At 36.6% G+C, this 19,586-nt stretch overlaps 1 protein-coding gene across 3 annotated transcripts in view; it reads right to left on the bottom strand.

Annotated features, from left to right (window-relative positions):
• GAK (cyclin G associated kinase) overlaps positions 1–19,586 on the bottom strand; it is a 145,853-nt gene that overhangs the window by 121,784 nt on the left and 4,483 nt on the right. For all 3 annotated transcript variants that reach the window (XM_074230101.1, XM_074230100.1, XM_074230102.1), the window contains exons 2-3: positions 1,867–1,928; positions 248–307 (exon numbers count right to left, since the gene is read on the bottom strand). In XM_074230101.1, the coding sequence (XP_074086202.1) occupies positions 248–307; positions 1,867–1,928 (122 nt within the window). The remainder of the gene's footprint in view (positions 1–247; positions 308–1,866; positions 1,929–19,586) is intronic.

Genomic DNA, 19,586 nt, shown 5'->3' with positions numbered 1-19,586 from the left:
GCTAAGTGGCTTGCCCAAGACCACACAGCTAGGTAATTATTAAGTGTCTAAGGCCGGATTTGAACCCAGGTACTCCTGACTCCAGGGCCAGTGCTCTATCCCACTGCGCCACCTAGCCGCCCCTGGCATGTCTGTTTTAAGTCGGCTACCCGATGAAAAGCAGGCCTGTTCTGGTCTATTAATTGTCATTTTGTGACTCTTAAAATATAAAGTGATTCTATATTCAAAGTCTTCAGAAAAAGGATACCATAAAACAAACCTCTTGAATAATTGCTTTGTTCTTTTCCTCTTCATTGGACAGCAGCCTCTGTAGCATAAAATAATACAAAAAGGAATAGATTAAAAATTAATATTTCATCTCTGAAGGGTAACATGCTTAAATTATAAGTACATATAAATATCTTAAGGAATAAATGCAATTTACCTTAAGAAAAAAGACTTAAGTCTTTTTAAAGTATAGGCTTTTTGTTCTAATTAGAAACAAACAGATATTTGAAAACAAACCTTTACTGATGATGGAAAACTAAGAAAGCAGAAGACAAAGGGTGGCAGGGGTGGAGGAGGAGAAGACAGAGAGGAACCTCTTAAAGTATTCACTAGAATGCTACCGGACAAGGACCAAAACCAACAGTGACTACATTTAAATTTTTTATTGTTTAGTCTTTTTTTAGTCATGTCCAACATTTCATGACCCCATTTGGGATTTTCTTGGCAGATACTGAAGCAGTTTGTCATTTCATTCTCCAGCACATTTTACAAATGAGGAAACTGAGGCAAACAGTTAAATGACTCATCCCAGATACCACAGCTAGTAGTCAGGGGCCAGATTAGAACTGAAAGAAATCTTCCTAACATCACCTTGTTTGCCTCAGTTTCCTTATCCGCAAAATAAGTTAGAGAAGAAAACCACAAACCCCTCCAGTAACTCTGTCAAGAATACCCAAAATGAGATCAAGTATAGTCAGATGTGACTGAAGAACAAGAACATCATTTAAATTGCAAATGCCCAAACAAAAATTACAAAATAGGTTGGTTCCCTTATGCAGTTATTCATAAAATATACAGATCTCCAACAAAGAAGCAGCTCCTCCCAAAGTAGAAAATGCTTGGGTGGTATATAACATATCAAGAAACCCTAAGGCTAAAACTAGGAGTATCTTAGAGATACAACTTTTTCTTCTTACATTTAGGGAAACTACAGCTCAGAAAGTGGGAGTGACCCACCCCAAATCACAAAACAATTAAGGCTAAAAATTGAGCTAGCTTCGCAGCTTCTAGGCACAGACTCTTTCCACTCTCCTGCCCTATGTCTTTTGAAACCTTTTAGAAGAACAAAAATCTGTGAGGAATTATAAATTTTCTTTTAGAGTTAAAAATCAAAAAAAGGAAAGAACATGAAGCCTGGTTTCAATAACCAGTGAGTAAGCTGGTCAAAGATCTTTCCCCATAACACCCATGACACACCTGCTTCAAGTATGCTTTAAAAGTGATTAGCTGGGGCAGCTAGGTGGTACAATAGATAGAGCACTGGCCCTGGAGTCAGGAATACCTGAGTTCAAATCCAGCCTCAGACACTTAATAATTACCTAGCTGTGTGGCCTTGGGCAAGCCACTTAACCCTTGCAAAAACTAAAAACAAAAAAAAGCAAACAAAAAAAATAGAAAAGTGATTAGCTTTCAGAGGCTATCCTGGAAATCACAAAAAAAAGGGAGAAATTCAAGTGTGACACATGACAAAGAAGGGAAGACAGAAATATCAAGTATTTTCCTTATCACCAATATCTTTCATTTGAGGAAAAAATTGTAAATATTGTAAATATTCCAAAAGTTTTCAATTTAATGTTTAATTTTACAAATCACTTTTACCTTTAAAGCATAATCTTTACCACTTCCAAGATCTTGAGCTTCATATACAAAAGCAAACCCACCTGAAAAATTAAAACAGAAATAAAGTTAGATCTATTTTCAAAGTTACTAATTAAGTTGGCAAAGCTTCACTGTCTAAAACATCAGGGAAGACTAGACTTTTGTTCAGTCACAGCTCTGAAACTTATGAATGAACCTGACAAAACCAAAATGATGGTAAGGGACCACAAATACACTCCAAAGCTTTATGCATTATTTCAGATACCTACCACACAGGAAATTTAAAGAAAACCATTTTGAAGAAGTTACTAGGACCACCTTTACAGTTTATAATTACCCATAATGCATGAGAGATGAGATTATCTATCCTCTTTCCCCTCTGGCCTGATTGGAGGTTGGGACCAGGTCCTCCAAAATCTCCCTAGAGACACCACAGCTTATCAAGTCTATAACCTGTTTGCATGTTGTCTTCCCCATGAGTCCATGAGCTTCTTGAAAGCAAAGATTGTGTATTTCTTTGCACTCAGTGTTCAGGAAAGCACCTGGCACACAGCAGGCACTTCATAAAAGCTACTTGGTTGAAAAAGAGACCACAAGTTTGGGAACAGATAGAGCTAAAGACCCATCCTGGGAAAAAAAAACTACAAAAATTAAAATATAATAAAAAAGTTCAACTCCACCAGGTTCCTTCATGTTCCTCCATAATAAAACTGATTGATGATTGATGCTCTATACAGAAGGAATGGTTGCTACAAAATCATTTAGGAACATTTGCTTTCCTATTTTTCCCAGCAATGAAATTCTATCAAAATTTTTTCAGTAAAACTGAAATTCCATAAGAATTTGCTGATTGGCTAAATAAGGCTTTTCAGGTTTGCTATTAAACAAACCAGTCTTTACTGAAAGTAGATCAACAAGTACATTCACACCATCCAAACCTTCTGATCTGCACCCAAGGCTCTCTCACACTTCCTTGCTCTTTGCCCTTCCTTGGTGTCTCCCTCCCCTCAGGAAGGTATTTTCCTCAGTAGAACAGAAGTTCCTCAGGAGCACATATTGTTTCATTCTTTGTACTTTAATCTGAAGCACAAGGCCTGGCAGGTAAATGCTTCTTCCTAAGGGCTTGTTGACTGATTACACTGAGGTGAGGATTATGTGAGGAGAGAGAAGGGATTGGATTTAAGATACTGTGGAGGAAATGGCAAGACCTGACAACTGCTTAGATGTGTGAATGGAAGGAGGATTCCAAGATGATATCAAAATTCAAACCAAGAGACTACAAGAATGGAATGTCTTGAACAAAACCAGAAGTCTGTGAGAAGGAAGGGTTTGGGGAAGAGATGCCTAAGTTGTTTTGTTACTACTGAGTTTGAGATGTGTCTAGGAGATCCAGCCTGAAATGACCAAGAGACACTTGGTGACAAAGGACTGAGGTTCAAAAGAGAGACAGAAACTGGCTGCTGTCCATATAAACTTGGGAGTTATTTGGACATAGAAAAGGTGGTTAAACCCGTGTGAGCAGTATAACAGAAGAAGAAAAAGAAAGAGACAGACACAAGAGCAAGAAATCACGTGGAACAGAACCTAGAGTAGCTAGTGGGGGCAGAACCTGTATAAAGGAGCCAAGGAGAGGGCTATAAGTAGAAAGAGAGTAGCAGTTTGCCAAACCTACTTGTTCTTAAATACTCTGCTTTGAAAGACAATGTCTCTCTGCCAGAGGGGCCTACCCTTTATTATAATAACGTTTCCTACTTTATTAAAAAAGAAGAAGAAGAAGAAGAAGAAGAAGAAGAAGAAGAAGAAGAAAAGAATAAGGGATCCAGGAAGAGAATGGTCAACATTGTCAAATGTAGCAAACTGGTAGAGGAAGATAAGGACTAAGACAAGTTCTTCCATTTGGACAGTAAGAATACAATGGTAACTTATGAGAGATAACTAGGTCATAAGTCTAACTGCAAAGGGTTTAAAATACAGGCTAGTGAAGGTTTAATAAGTCATAGCCGACTTGGGCAGTTTGAAAGCAGTAAAGACCAAACCAGTAGATAGGGAGAAGTTAAATATTAGAGAAAGATAGGAGGTCATTGAGGTTGTAATCATGTGAAGAGGATGGTAGTGATCACACTACCTTGACAAGAAAGGCTACCTTTCCGTCCGAGTCACAAAAAAGAAGTAGAGAGTGGGAAATAATGTCAAGGGGTGTTTTGTTGTTGAAATAAAGAGAGCTGCAGATGAGCAAGCTAACCTCAAACAGCCTCAATTTTCTCAGTAAAAGAAGAAGCATGGTCCTCAGCTGGAGGAGGAACAGGTTGAATAGATATGGGAAGCCAGAAGATTGAGCTTCACTGGGAATTGGGAAAAGGAATCAATTAAGAAGGAATAAAAGAACTGCTGCAGTACCGTTCCAGTTGAGGCTGAATAATTATGATTTTGTAATGTACCCCATAAACATGATTATGACACATCCCCAGATGTGTTCTGGTCTAGACTTCTTTTTTCTTTTCTTCCCCCTCCCATGACCTCAGTTCCCTCACTATTCCCATTCATCTTACTACACCCACTACACCCAAAGTGATTGTTCCATAAGCAAAGATCTGATCTTGTCACTCCTCTACTCAATAAATTCCAGAACTTCCTAGAACAAAATGTAAATCTTGTTTAACTCTTTAAGACTTTCCCAGTCCTGGTCATGATCTGTCTTCCAGCCTTCCTGAACTGACCTTTTCTCTGTCCCTCATATGGAACATTTGATTTCATCCTCTCACCTGCTTGGGATACACTTTCCCTAACCTTTTCATTTCAGAATCCATCTCCTTCAAAACAGTATTTTATACATGAAGCCTTGCTTCATCCCAATTACAAGCACCTTCCTTCCCAAACTACCTCACATTTAACAAGTTTTTATTTCTTTATATTTTATCTTCTTTATATGATGGTACAGTGGATAGAGCACTGGCCTTGGGAGTCAGGACAGGAGTTTGAATCCAACCTCACACACCTGACACTAACTAGTTGTATGATCTTGGGCAAGTCACTTCATCCCAATTGTCTCACTTCCAGGGACATCTCCAGTCATCTTGATTCAAATCTGACCACTAGTTCTCCAAAGGAGAAAGAGGTTGGTGATTTAGCACAGCACCCCCTCATTTAAATCCAATTCATGTGCTTGTCATGGCATCACTTCTCTGATGTCATGGTCTGTTTGAAGGGAAAACACTATACTGTGGTATGAATATTATATCTGCTCTGCTTCTACAAAACTTAAGCTCTTTGGGGGTGAAGGGTGTTCTTTCATTTTTTTTAATCTTTTAATCTTCATCCCCTGTACACAGCACTTCACATAAGCAATTAATAAATACTTATTGATTGCAATAAACAAGAATGCAGACATTTTGAGCTATAGAGATATCAGAATTTGTCACCTAGAATTTTAAGTCCAAAATTCTAAAATAAGTATTCAAAAAACAAAAATGAAAAGCAGAATAAGTATTGGTTCTAAAATACAAAAGATTACATACAGATTATTCAAATTTTCTCAGTTTTACTTATATCAAAAATTAATAAGAGATTTTCAACATCCTAATTGGAAGGATGTCACAGAATTACAGAATTTCTGAGTTGGAATGGAACTCAGCAGGCCTCTACTCCAACCCGTACCACCATCACACCAAGCAAAAAATAAAAAACACACTACAACATATCCAAAAAGTGACCTATTCAATATCTGTGAGAACCACAATGAGGAAGAACTCATTACTACAGAAGAGAATGCTTTAGGACAACTTATTTTTAGGTTGTTTTTCTTGACATCAAGTCTAAATCTACCTCTCTGAACCTTTCACCTACTGCTCCTCGTTCTGCTTTTTAAGACACCTTAAACAACATGTCTCTATCCCCTTCTAGATGAAAGAGACATTTAACCACTTATCATGTCCTTCCCCATTTAAGACTTCTTTTCGCAAGGTTAAACATCTCAAATTTATGTAAATCATTCTCAGATGGTATTATGATTGTCCTCTAAATACTCTTAATAATTTTAAATACTCTTAAATCCTCTTAAATGGTGGTATTCAAAAAAGAACACAGTATTGCAGATGTGCTCTGACTACAGGGAAAATTATTAGCTCCTTACACCTGAAAAATAAGCTCTCAATGTTACCCAAGTTGTCAATAATTGTCCATCATATAATACTCCTGATTCATATGGAACCTGCTGCCCACTAAAACTCCAAATTCTTTTTAAATATTCTGCTAACCATAGTTCTCCACTGTATATGTCTTTAATCAACTTTTTAAACTCAAATATGACTTTATTCCTATAGATTGCACCCTATTGGATTTATTAGTACATGGTGCTAATTCAACAAGACCTTTCTGAATTGTTGTCATCCAATACACATTAGCAATCCCTCAAAGTTTCAAGTCCGTAAATCTGATTAGGATACCACTTATGACTTCTTCAAATTATTGATAAAAATGATCAAATAACAAAAGACTAAAAACTGATCCCTGAAGCCTCCACAAGATGCCTCCTTCCAAGGTGACTACTAGTGCATTAATGAGTACTCTGAGTTTATTCAACAATTTTCCAATCTACTTAACTGCATTATTATGTAGCTTATTTTTCACCATTATCAAAAAGTAGCATGAAAAACTGAAAAATACTTTTCAAAAATAAAGGTAATTATATCTAGAGCTTTAATTTAATAACTTACTATTCTTGTGAAAAGGGGAAATAAAGCTAGGCTGGCAGAGCCAGTTCTTGCTCAAACAATGGTGGTTCTTTGTGATTATCACTTCCTTTTCTAGAAGTTGACTAACAACCTCTTAAGTAAATACTAAGACTCTTACCAGGAATCAAAACCCAGCTCACTGACTTGTAATTGGCAAACACTACCCTCTTCCTTTCTTTGAAAATCAGCAGGAGAAAACTGGCCTTTCTCCAATTTCATGGTACTTCTATTCTCTAGAGTCTTTCAGTCCTCACCCACAGATTGTACCTTAGCAATCACATCTGCCAGTTCTTTCACGACTCAAAGATGTAGTTGATCTGGCTCAATTAACTAATTATCTATTAGTCATTTTTCTTTCTTTTCTAGTTCAAATATCACTTTTACAGTAGTTACTAATGTTCACAACTCACAGTTCAGTCAGTAAACTCTTGTTCCCTTGGATACAGCAAAGGAATTCTCAAACCCTGGTTTTATAAAACATACTAGCAAATCTTGGAAAAAAAATTAACAGTGCCCCAGACTGGCCATGGCCATCTGTTATTTAATGGAGAGAGCAATGGATTTGAAATCAAAGGATCTGGGATCAAATTCTGACTCTGTTGCTATCTATGTAACCTTATACAAGTTTTTAATTTCTCAGGCTTCATTTTTACCACTTATAAAATGGGCTTACTTGATCTCTACATTATCAATTCTAAATCCCTGCCCCATGATTCTACCCTCTTTTTCTGGTTTGTCAAGATTCTTACTTAGGAAGTTATTATCGCCTCTTATAATCTGGTTTCTGATTTACATAGGGGGGACACCTCCATCCTATTCCCCTCTAGCAATTGTAAGGTCTAAAGAAAATGAAAAATAGATTATTCTCAAAAAAAATTTATTTGAAGACTCCTCAATTACTTATATACAACTTCCATAAATCACACAGCCTAATTCTCATTAAAACAGCAAAACCAAAAAAGAAATTTAAAACACCTTTTAAAACTCCATTAAAAAAAAAAAAAGATGGCTCATGGCTCATTGGGTTCTAGTCTCAGTTCTGACACAGATTAGCTGTGTGATCCTACCCCTTTTCCTCTCTAGCCTCAGACTTCTTCTCTGTAAAATGAAAGAGTTGGATTAGAGAATTTCTAAGGTCTCATTTGGATTAAATTCTACAATTCAATGATCAAGTTGTTATACTGACAAGTCTAATTAAAAAATTTTAAGAAAATAAAAACGTAATTGCTCTGGAAGGGGGGGGAATCAATGAAAAGAAGTATCATGCAATGCATTAATCTTTTCAAGACAAAAATTTACAGTCTACTTCCACCAACAATGCAATCTCAGGGAAATTTTCTTTGCAGTTAACTACAGGGTCATCATTTCACAAACAAAATAAAGCAGGGAGCCAGCAAGACTACTATTGTTGCATGATGAACAATTCTGCACCCTCATACCAACCAGGCAAAATTCTGACCTGATAAAATTATGAACCAAGAATTCAAAAAAATAGATTCATAAATGTTCAATTTTTTTAAGTGTTTACTAAGGATAACACTGCCAAACACTGATAAAACAAAAATAATTTATGAATCACCTGATATATCCTAGTGATTGTGCTAAGCGCTAGGAATACTTAAGACAAAAATGAAACAATTCCTGCCCTCAAGCAGCTTATTTTCTACTGAGAATAAATAACATGTATATAAATGAGTAAATGTAAAATACATGTGACATAAGTACAATATAATTTCAGTGTGGAGAACACTAATATTCTCTGGGATTCACAATGAACCCTGTGTTCACATGGACCAGATTGGAATTTAGGAGCTGACCTGAATAAAAGAATTAACTCTTCTGGTTATTCTCTAGAAGTTATATTAAGAAATCTCAAAACATATTCAGGCACTGGTTTCCACAAATATGGGCAACAAGATTTTCTAACTCTTATAAATATGAGGGAGAAGATTATTTTTATTTCAATCCACAGAAAATGCAGAAGGAAAAACTCACATTAGTCCATAAAAAGATACAGAAAACATTACCAGTAACCTTCAAACAGACTTTGAAAGGGAACTTTACTCATAATTGCTCTTCTTGTAAGCTCCCTTTCCAGTCAATATTCCACACAGTAACTTCCTTGACTCAAACCACCTCACTGTTTAGTAATGCTTTGAACCAGAAGTATAAAACAAGCAGTCCATAAAATGTAATTTGAGAAATATGTAAAAATATATAGATAATAAATAACTGGAGAACCAATTTTATTTATATATAATTATTTGTAAGTCTGCACATATATAGAAATGAAATTGGTGCTCCAATTATTTGAGACAATAGTATATATTTTGTATTTAAGTTTCAGTTACTATATATGTACATGCTGTCACAACTATAAAATGTATATCCCTAAGAGGCAAAAAATTATTTTACTTTTGTCTTCAGATCCTTCTTTACTTTTTTTTTGCAAGGCAAACGGGGTTAAGTGGCTTGCCCAAGGCCACACAGCTATGTAATTATTAAGTGTCTGAGACCGGATTTGAACCCAGGTACTCCTGACTCCAGGGCCGGTGCTTTATCCACTACGCCACCTAGCCGCCCCTGCTTTGTTTTCTTTACTTTTTTTTTCCAAGGCAAACGGGGTTGTCTTCAGATCTTAAAAAATGTTTGATTTTTTTTTTAAAGACAAATTAGTCTATCTGTTGTTTTCTGTACGAGATAATGTTTCATCTCTGGGCCTCTGAGAAAGAAGCTGAATTGGGATATACCAAAAAGGGATAGATTCACTTAAATGGAAATGTTACAGATAATCTAAAATCATTGACTGGTTCCAGATGCTTACTGTTTCTTTTAATCAACTTAACCAGCTAAATATTGTTTGACTAGGATTTATTAAAATGTACCATTTAGGGGCAGCTAGGTGGCACAGTGAAGAGAGCACCGGCCCTGGAATCAGGAGAACTTGAGTTCAAATCTGACTTCAGACTCTTAATAATTACCTAGCTGGGGAGGAGGGAGGAGAAATGAATGGGGTAAATCTCGATACACTAAGAGGTACAAAATACCTATGGTAATAGAGGGGAAGAAGGGAGCAGATGAGAAACACCTGAATCTTCTTCTCATCAGACTTGGCTTAAAGTCAACCTACACATACTCAGTTAACTTATAAAACATCTAACCTTTCAAGTATTAAAAGGGGGAAAGGGGAGGGTGGATGGAGAAAGGGAAGGGGAGTGGGGAAAAAAAGGGGAACCAACAAAAGGAAGGGAAGGGAAAAGGGAAAGAAAGGGGAGGGGGTCATATAGGAGGACAAACACACTGAAGGGGGTGGTATTCAGAAACAAAATACGGGGGAATATGGATAAGGGGGGAAGGGAGAAAAACACAAACAGAGGGAAGATAGCACGGAGGGCAATAAAAAATTAGTAATCATAACTTTGAACATAAATGGGATGAACTTTCCCTTAAAAAGTAAGCGAATAAGGGGCGGCTAGGTGGCGTAGTGGATAAAGCACCGGCCCTGGAGTCAGGAGTACCTGGGTTCAAATCCGGTCTCAGACACTTAATAATTACCTAGCCGTGTGGCCTTGGGCAAGCCACTTAACCCCATTTGCCTTGCAAAAACCTTAAAAAAAAAAGTAAGCGAATAGCAGAGTGGATTAAAAACCAGAATCCTACAATATGCTGCTTACAAGAAACTCATTTAAAGCAGAGAGATACAGATAGAGTAAAGGTAAACGGTTGGAGCAAAATATATTTTGTTTCAGCTGAAGTAAAAAAAAAGCAGGGGTAGCAATCCTTATCTCAGACAAAGCAGCAGCAAAAATAGATAGCATTAAAAGAGATAAGGAAGGAAACTTTATCCTCCTAAAAGGTACCATAGACAATAAAGTTATTTCAATACTGAATATATATGCAACCAGTGGGATAGCATCCAAATTCTTAGAGGAGAAGCTGAAAGAACTGCAGGAAGACAGCAAAACTATACTAGTGGGAGACCTCAACCTCCCACTCTCAGATCTAGATAAATCGAATCATAAAATAAACAAGAAAGAAGTTAAAGAGGTAAATAGATGGTTAAAAAAAATTAGACATGGTAGACTAATGGAGGAAACTGAATGGGGATAGAAAGGAATATACCAGGGGGCAGCTAGGTGGTGCAATGGATAAAGCACTGGATGTGGAGTCAGGAGTACCTGGGTTCAAATCCTGTCTCAGACACTTAGTAATTACCTAGCCGTGTGGCCTTGGGCAAGTCACTTTAACCCCATTTGCCTTACAAAAACCTAAAAAAAAACCCAAAAAGAAAAGAATATACCTTTTTCTCTGCAGTACATGGACCTTATACAAAAATTGACCATGTACTAGGACATAAAAACCTAATAATCAACTGCAGAAAGGCAGAAATAGTGAATACATCTTTCTCAGATCACAATGCAATAAAAGTCATATGCAATTGGGAAGGAAGAGAAAGAACTCTCACTCTTTGCAAACGACATGATGGTCTACCTAGAGAATCCCAAGAAATCATCCAAAAAACTACTGGAAACAATTAGCAATTTTAGCAAAGTTGCAGGTTATAAAATAAACCCTCATAAATCCTCAACTTTTCTATTTATGTCTAGCAAGATACAGCAGGAAGAGCTAGAAAGAGAAATCCCACTGAAAGTAACCTCAGACAATATAAAATACTTGGGAGTCTATTTGCCAAGACAGACTCAGAATCTTTTTGAAAACAATTATAAAACACTTCTCACACAAATTAAATCAGATTTAAATAACTGGGCAAATATCAACTGCTCATGGATAGGTAGAGCTAATATAATAAAAATGACAATTCTACCAAACTAAACTATCTGTTTAGTGCCCTACCAATCAAAATTCCAAAAAAATTACTTTAATGAGTTAGAAAAAAATTGTAAGTATATTCATATGGAGAAATAAAAAGTCAAAACTGCCAGAAGCTTAATGAAAAAAGTGCAAAAGAAGGTGGCTTAGCCCTACCTGATCTAAAATTATATTATAAAGCATCAGTCATCAAAACTGTTGGTATTGGCTAAGAAACAGAGTGGTGGACCAGACTAGGTATAAAAGCAGGAGATGATTATAGTAAGCTGCTGTTTGATAAATCCAAAGAGTCCAGCTATTGGGATAAAAACTCCCTCTTTGATAAAAAGTGCTGGGATGATTGGAAGTTAGTATGGAAGAAACTTAGACCAACACCTAACACCCTTTACCAAGATAAGATCCAAATGGTTACAGGACTTAGACATAAAAAACAATAGTATAAGCAAATTAGAAGATCAAGGACTAGTTTACCTGTCATATCTATGGAAAGGGGAGCAGTTTATGACTAAGGAAGAGTTGGAGAACATCACCAAAAACCAATTAGATGATTTCGATTACATTAAATTAAAAAGCTTTTGTACAGATAAAACCACTGTAACCAAGATAAAAGAAATATAGTAAATTGGCAAACAATCTTTACAACTAATGATTCTGACAAAGGACTCATTTTTAAAATATACAGAGAACTGAGTCATATTTTTAAAACAAAAAGCCATTCCTCAATTGACAAATGGTCAAAGGATATGCAAAGGCAATTTACAGATGAGGAGATCAAAGCAATCCATAGTCATATGAAAAATTGCTCTAAATCATTAACTATTAGAGAAATGCAAATTAAAGCTTCTCTGAGGTACCACCTCACACCTCTCAGATTGGCCAATATGACCAGAAAGTATAATGATCATTGTTGGAAGGGTTGTGGGGAAATCTGGGACACTATTACACTGTTGGTGGAGCTGTGAACTCATCCGACCTTTCTGGAGAGCTATTTGGAACTACGCCCAAAGGGCAACAAAAATGTGCATACCCTTTGACCCAGAAATACCACTACTGGGTCTATATCCTGAAAAGATGATAAAAAAGGGTAAAAACATCACTTGTACAAAAATATTTATAGCAGCCCTGTTTGTGGTGGCAAAGAATTGGAAATCAAGTAAATGTCCTTCAACTGGGGAATGGTTTAGCAAACTGTGGTATATGTATGTCATGGAACACTATTGTTCTATTAGAAACCAGGAGGGATGGGATTTCAGGGAAGCCTAGAGGGATTTGCATGAACTGATGCTGAGTGAGATGAGCAGAACCAGTAAAACACTGCATACCCCAACAACATGGGAGTGATGACGGACCTTGAAGGACTCGCTCGTTCCATCAGTGAAACAATAGGGAACAATTTGGGGCTGTCTGCAAAGGAGAGTGCCATCTGTATCCAGATAAGGAGATGTGGAGTTTGAACAAAGTTCAAGGACTATTCCCTTTAATTTAGAAAAAAAAACAGATATCTTATTGTCTGATCTTGTTACCTCTTAAGACTTCTTGTCTCTTCTTTAAGGATATGATTTCTCTCTCATCACACTCAATTTGGATCAAGGTACAACATGGAAACAAAGTAAAGACTGACAGATTGCTTTCCATGGGGGGGTTGGGAGAGGGAAGTAAGATTGGGGAGAAAATTGTAAAACTCAAATAACATCTTTAATAAAAATAAATTTAAAAAAAATAATTACCTAGCTGTGTACCCTTGGGCAAGTCACTAAACCCCACTGCCTTACCCCCCACCAAAAAATGTAACATTTAATACAAATATGAAAGGGAAGCAGGGAAATGGATTATGGCCAGGAATTTGAGATCATGTCCAACCATACTCAGCAACCTTTGAGACACCCTTTAATATCAATCCCATAGTATGGAAAGGAAAAGAATGTAAAACTCCAAGAAAATAACTAATGACCTTCAGTACTTTGGGACTTCCTGCCTCCTTCCCTAGTCAAATCATAACTGGTATTTAAATAAGGTCAATTAAATCCATGGATTAAATACTGAAAGCAAAATAAATGTTCCTTAACATTCCAATAGATAAGAGATAATAAATCTTGTCCTATCATCAAGTAATAGGAATAGTTCAGTTCCTGCCATCCAGGGAGGCTTTAATAATTAAAATTCTCTTCACACCCCCATTTCAAACCTCAAGACCCCCAATACAATGTCTCTTAGGATCAGAGATTTAAGGCTGAAGAGACTTTCAAGTCTATATAGGATTTGACTGTGGAAACCAGTACCTGAATATATTTTGAGATTTGTTAGGATAACTTCTAAAGTAGAACCAGAAGAGGTAATTCTTTTCTTCAGGTCAGCTCCTAAATTTGGACCTTAATTAACTAGTCCAAGTTTACACAGGTCATAAGAGCAATGTTGGGATTTGAACCAAGGTCTTCTGATTCCAAATCATTCAATAGGCATTTATTACACTGTGCTTAAAGCAAGGCATAACACTCCTCATTTATGGTTCAATGGCTAGTCCTGTCTTCACATTTTACAGCCTTGCTCCAGTCTAGCCTTCCAAGTTGACTTACACCCTAGACACTACTCCCCCCACCAGCTACAGAAGTCAGCTACCTGCCCTGCCCATCTCATTCCCTGGTTTCTGCTTTTGCACAAGTTGCCCCCTGGAACTCAAATGCTTCCCTATTCTTCAAAGTTCAGCTCAAGTACCTTCTCCTTCAAAATGATCTTTTCTGAACAAAGACTAAAGACTATTACTTTTAATCTTTTAAAAAAAACCTGTTGTCTTGCTATTTTTTTTTCCTTAAGGATATGATTTTTCTCTCAACACATTCAACTTAGATCACTGTACAGCATGGAAACAATGTAAAGACTATCAGACTGACTTCTGTGGGGGGGGGGGGGATTAGGGGGGGGAAATTGCAAAATTCGAAAATAAATAAATAAATTAAAAAAAAAAAACAAAGGAACTGAAAAAGAAAATGGTCTATCCTGCCTAACCTTGTTATTAGTCCCTCCAAAATCATCATGTATTTATTTTGAACATATCCAGTATTTACTTATCTATGAGAAAGTCTTACTCTCCTTCTCCCACCCCCTCAAGTATAATATCAATTCCTTGAGGGCAAAGACTGCCTTAGTTTTGGCCTTTGTAGTCCCAGAAGTCAACAAGGTACCAGAGAAGGAGCTTAATACATGATTGTTGCTGATTACAGTTTTAAATCTATTATCCCATTACTTGTATTCACACTGACAGCATAGAGAAGACATATGAAGAACTGAAAGTAAAAGCAAGTAGAACCAAGAAAAGAGTTTATAATAAAAGTGGAAAGAATAAAAAGAAAAACTGAATAGTGTGTAATTATAATGAACAAGAGAACAAGAGATTGAGAAAATGCCACTTCCTTCTTACTCTGGAAAGAAGGAGGCCTATGGATACAGAATAGTTATTCATTTTCAACATGTGGGGGGTTTGATTCTGATAAAAATTTTTAAAAATCTTTGTTGTAAAAGAAACAATCTAAAAACAATTTCTAAAGATTTCTGAACTCTGATTAACTTCAGCCATGATTCTATTCTACAGGACCATTTATAGCAAATAGTACCCACTTACTGATGAATGAGGACTCAATATGCAGAATGAAACATATTCTCAAATATGGCCAATGTGGTAATTGGTTTGCTAAACAATGCATATTTGTTCAAAAGGTTTTTAGTTTCTACTGGGAGAAGAGGGTGGTTGGGGAATAACTAAAAAAACAAAATTTAAACCAAAAAGTTCTTTGTAATAAGGGAAGGCTTGCTTGGCAGATGAGGATATATTCAGAAATCTTATGATGTGAAAAAATGTATCAATAAGCTTTTTTTTAAAGTTTTTTTTTTTTGCAAGGCAATGGGGTTAAGTGGCTTGCCCAAGGCCACACAAGGTAATTAAGTGTTGGAGGCCAGATTTGAACTCAGGTACTCCTGACTCCAGGGCCGGTGCTCTATCCACTGCACCACCTAACCGCCCCAATAAGCTTTTTTTTTAGTGACAATAGTTGTTTTATTCAAATAAAATTGTCTCCTGTTAGAAGAAATGAGTCAGATGCTCTCTCCTGAACTATAGCGAATCTCGTATACACACTGTTCAGTTACATTATTTGAGAGTTATTCTCAAATCATACCTTATCCCATTCAGGAAATATTTCTAACCACTGTGGTCCATATTGATCTTGCCCTCGCTGAACTTTGAACAATAAAGAGTATATTAACTAAATCACACACATTAGTGTCAACTGATCAACTAATATTTATTAATATCTATTATATATAAGAGATACAAAGAAATTTAAGACAACCTGGTGATTTTGGACAGTACCAAAAATTTCAGCTAGTTAATTCCAGTGAGCTAGAAGAGACTTTAGAGATCATCCAGTCCCTTTAACTTGAGGTCTTTGGACACCCCACCCCCCACCCCCATCCATGGACAGATTTCAGAGGGTCTAAGAACTTGGGGGGGGGGGAACACCTTTATTTACATTAAAATTTAGATTACTCTGTGTTCCTATGCATTTTATTTTATGCATTTAAAAATATACTGAGAAAGGGTCCAGGAATTTCACTGGACATGAACAAAATGGCTCTAACTGAAATTTATGAGTGTGGAAAAAAAACATCATTCTAAGAAAGAGGTCCACAGATGTCACCAAACTGCCAAAGGGATCCCATGACATACAGAAAATTAAAATACCTCTGATTTAGTATAACCTCATTTTACAAATAAGGAAATAGAGGTACACACAGATGAGAGACCTTAACCAAGGTTAGGCAACTAGACATTAACCAAATAAAGCTTTGAGCTCAGGTCCTCCTGACTCCAGCTCCAGTGTTCCTTCAGGGAATTAAATGAACCTGCAGCTCTTCTTAGGGAGACCAGACAAATACATGAAAAATTTAATAATAAATGGAGAATTAAATGAAGTATTAATGAAATGTCACAAGGTAACAGTCAACTAAATTAACAATAATGCCATGAATTTATACACATGTGAGACTGGTCTGGGAAGATCGTATGTAGAAGGTAGGTCTTAAATTAGCCCCTGAGAAGGATTAGGAGTGGGGAGCTAGGATAACATACTTGAGTGCAGAGTGTTTCTTTCTTAGTATATGTGTTTCCAGAGTCTGGAGTACACAATTAGTACTTACTGATTGGTGGATAAACTGAAGGAAAAGATGTGAGGCAGGAAGGTCAGTTACAAGAATAATGAAGTTGTCAAAGTATGAGAGGGGAAGGACCCTAAACTAGAGGGATAACAATAATATTTAAAAGAAATCATTGCAAGGGAAAAAAATTATTAAGACTGATGACATGAACATGGAGTCAGCTAAGTGGGAAATATCTATGAGGATGAAAATGTTAACTGGAATTTAGAAAAACAATCAAGGGTAAAAATATAGCCTTGGAAATCAAAGAAAAGCTAATAACTAAAACTATGAGAGTGGGTGAGAGTTACAAGATGACAGTGTTCAGTGATAAGAAATGAGAAGTGTCTGCATTTAGGGAGTGGATGGAAGAGGAAGAGCTAGCAAAGGAGATGACATTATTATCAAGGTTTTCAGGATCCTAAGTTTCAAAAAAAGTAAGAGTAGTTTTAATGGGTCAGATATTGCTTGATAGGGTAAGACAGGCCTGAAAAAAGGCTGATAAACTTGACACTTGTACCCTAATCATTCCATAGGCTAGGCCTCTAACCAACTAGCACATAAGCTCCTGGGGGCATACTCTTTGACTAATGGATAATGCATACTGACTCCTGTCATAAATGGCTACTGAGAGAAAGGAGGCAAAAGGATACTAAGAACCTGTCCAGCCTGCCTCAAGCAAAAAAATGTTATTATTTTGTGTATGTATGTTATTTACTTGCTTTTAATAAATAACTTGGAATCAGCCACACATAGGAGAAGCAGTATCATAGTCCAAACCATTACCATACACAAGGATTCAGAATATCTGTCTATCAGAGATCGCTCCTAGATACTGATTACTCATGTATCCCCTCATTCAAATCCAGGTTGGCAGATGAGAATATATTCAGAAATCTTATGATGTGAAAAAAATGTATCAATAAGCTTTTTTTTTAAGGTGTCAGGTTATCTATCACTCCCCTGATGTCATGGTCTTCTTCAAGAATGAAGGACAAACATCAGCATCACCAGACCAAAATTATAAAGGGAGCAGTCTCAACAGCAATCTGTATTTATACTTTTTTTTCCACACACTCCTTAGGTGGTATTTTAAATTTGTTATTTGTGTCCATGTAGTACTATAAACTGTAAATGAGAGCAGAATCTGTGCTTTATCTAAAGTCTAGCACAGAGGCGGCTAGGTGGCACAGTGGATAAAGCACCAACCCTGGAGTCAGGAGTACCTGAGTTCAGATACGGTCTCAGACACTTAATAATTACCTAGCTGTGTGGCCTTGGGCAAGCCACTTAAACCTATTTGTCTTGAAAAAGACCTAAAAATGAATGAATGAATGAGTGAATAAATAAGTAAATAAATAAATTAAATAAAGTCTGGCATAACTGACTAGACATGAGAGATGTTTAAGAAATATTTCAGCTAAGCAAAATGAACAAACTATTAAAGGCCAAAGTTTTCCTTGTCCTCCTCTAATTCAGGTGCTCATTATTTCTCTCTTGCAGTTTTTTCCTCTTCAATTTTCCTAAGGTAAAAGTCTAATAATTATATTCCCTACTCAAAAAGCCTTACTGAAACCCTACAATTTTATGGAAAATACAAACTCTTTAGTTTGCACATCTACCTTTCCAGTTTTATCTCACTTTTTTCCCCCTTTCACCTACTTTCCAAACAAATCAACATTATTAGCATTATTGTTTGAATATTCCATCTCTCACTTACATTTGTATTCAGAAGTCATCCCTCTCCTTGAGAATACACTTTCTTCTAGGCCTCAGTCTCTGAGACTTCTTAGGTTCCTTCAAGGCTCAGCCCAGATTCCAGTCCCTCTGTGAAGTCTCCCCTGATCTCCACAGTCCAATGATCTCTCTCCATTTCTTTTTAACACTTTAATATTCTCTCATTGTTTCTTTTCCCCTTTTTCCCCAGTCAGTAATCTAGGTATACAGCTGTAAAACATGCCCCCACACCCCCTCCCTCAAGTTTTATTCCCTAACACCCAGTTCAGTACTTTGTCCATAGAAGTTGGGACATTAGCTATCCATGTTTTCTGCACAATTACGTTCCTCAAAGCTGAATGTGACCATTCAAGCAGAGATCACAATTTGCAGACTGTTAACAGGAGGTCCAAAGAAGGCTTAAAAATGTATCTGAGGAAACTGGGTGGACCTTTTGGGTCCTGGTTTGTCTAGAGTACAAGGAAGCACATGTCCTTGTTACATGGCTGCCCATATTTAGGTTGTAGATCTTCAGAGCTGCTTTTACAAAGATTCATTCAGAATTAATTACTTGATGATATCTGATCATAAAATTTTGTCATCACACCAAATGTAGGTGAAGAACGAAAATATTAGTAATACAAAACAGCATCTCTCCAAACATATATCCCCTCTTGAGGATCCTAAAGCAAAAGCTGTCACATGAAGGTCATGGCAGCTCCCTGACTTCCACTGCTTGTGGTCAGGCTGATCGCACCCTCCTCCCTTAGGCCTCTTCTTTCTTCTTTTTTTTTTCTCTCCATACTTTCCTCCCCTACAAGCAAAGGCATTTTCAGGGCTTAAAGTTCTCCCTCCATGTAGCTGACTCAAATCTATCTTATCTCTTATTTGAGTTCCAGACCTTTATCTCCAAACTGTCTATAAGCTATTTTCACATGATGTCCCAGTCAAATAATCTGAGATCCACTTACACATATATGTATATATTAGGTATAAGAACTTTGGGCAAATAGCTTCATATCTCTCATCCCCAAATTCCTCATTTTAGAATGAAGATATTGGACTAAATCATCATCTCTATTCTATGAACTTCATGACCAAGAACAGTTTTTTTATCTTTACTCTAAACTTTTTCTACTTCTAACTTTATTATTTTTTATATATCAAGACCTCTGATACAATCTCCCCATTATGATAAATCTTATCATCCCTATTCTAGTTACCATATCCTATCTATTTATCCTTTAAATCATCTCC

The sequence above is a fragment of the Macrotis lagotis genome, chromosome 3 (genome assembly GCF_037893015.1).
Source record: "Macrotis lagotis isolate mMagLag1 chromosome 3, bilby.v1.9.chrom.fasta, whole genome shotgun sequence".
NCBI lineage: Eukaryota > Metazoa > Chordata > Mammalia > Peramelemorphia > Peramelidae > Macrotis > Macrotis lagotis.
The sequence above is the reverse complement of the archived record's forward strand: the minus strand, read 5'-3'. Positions and strand labels throughout refer to the sequence as shown.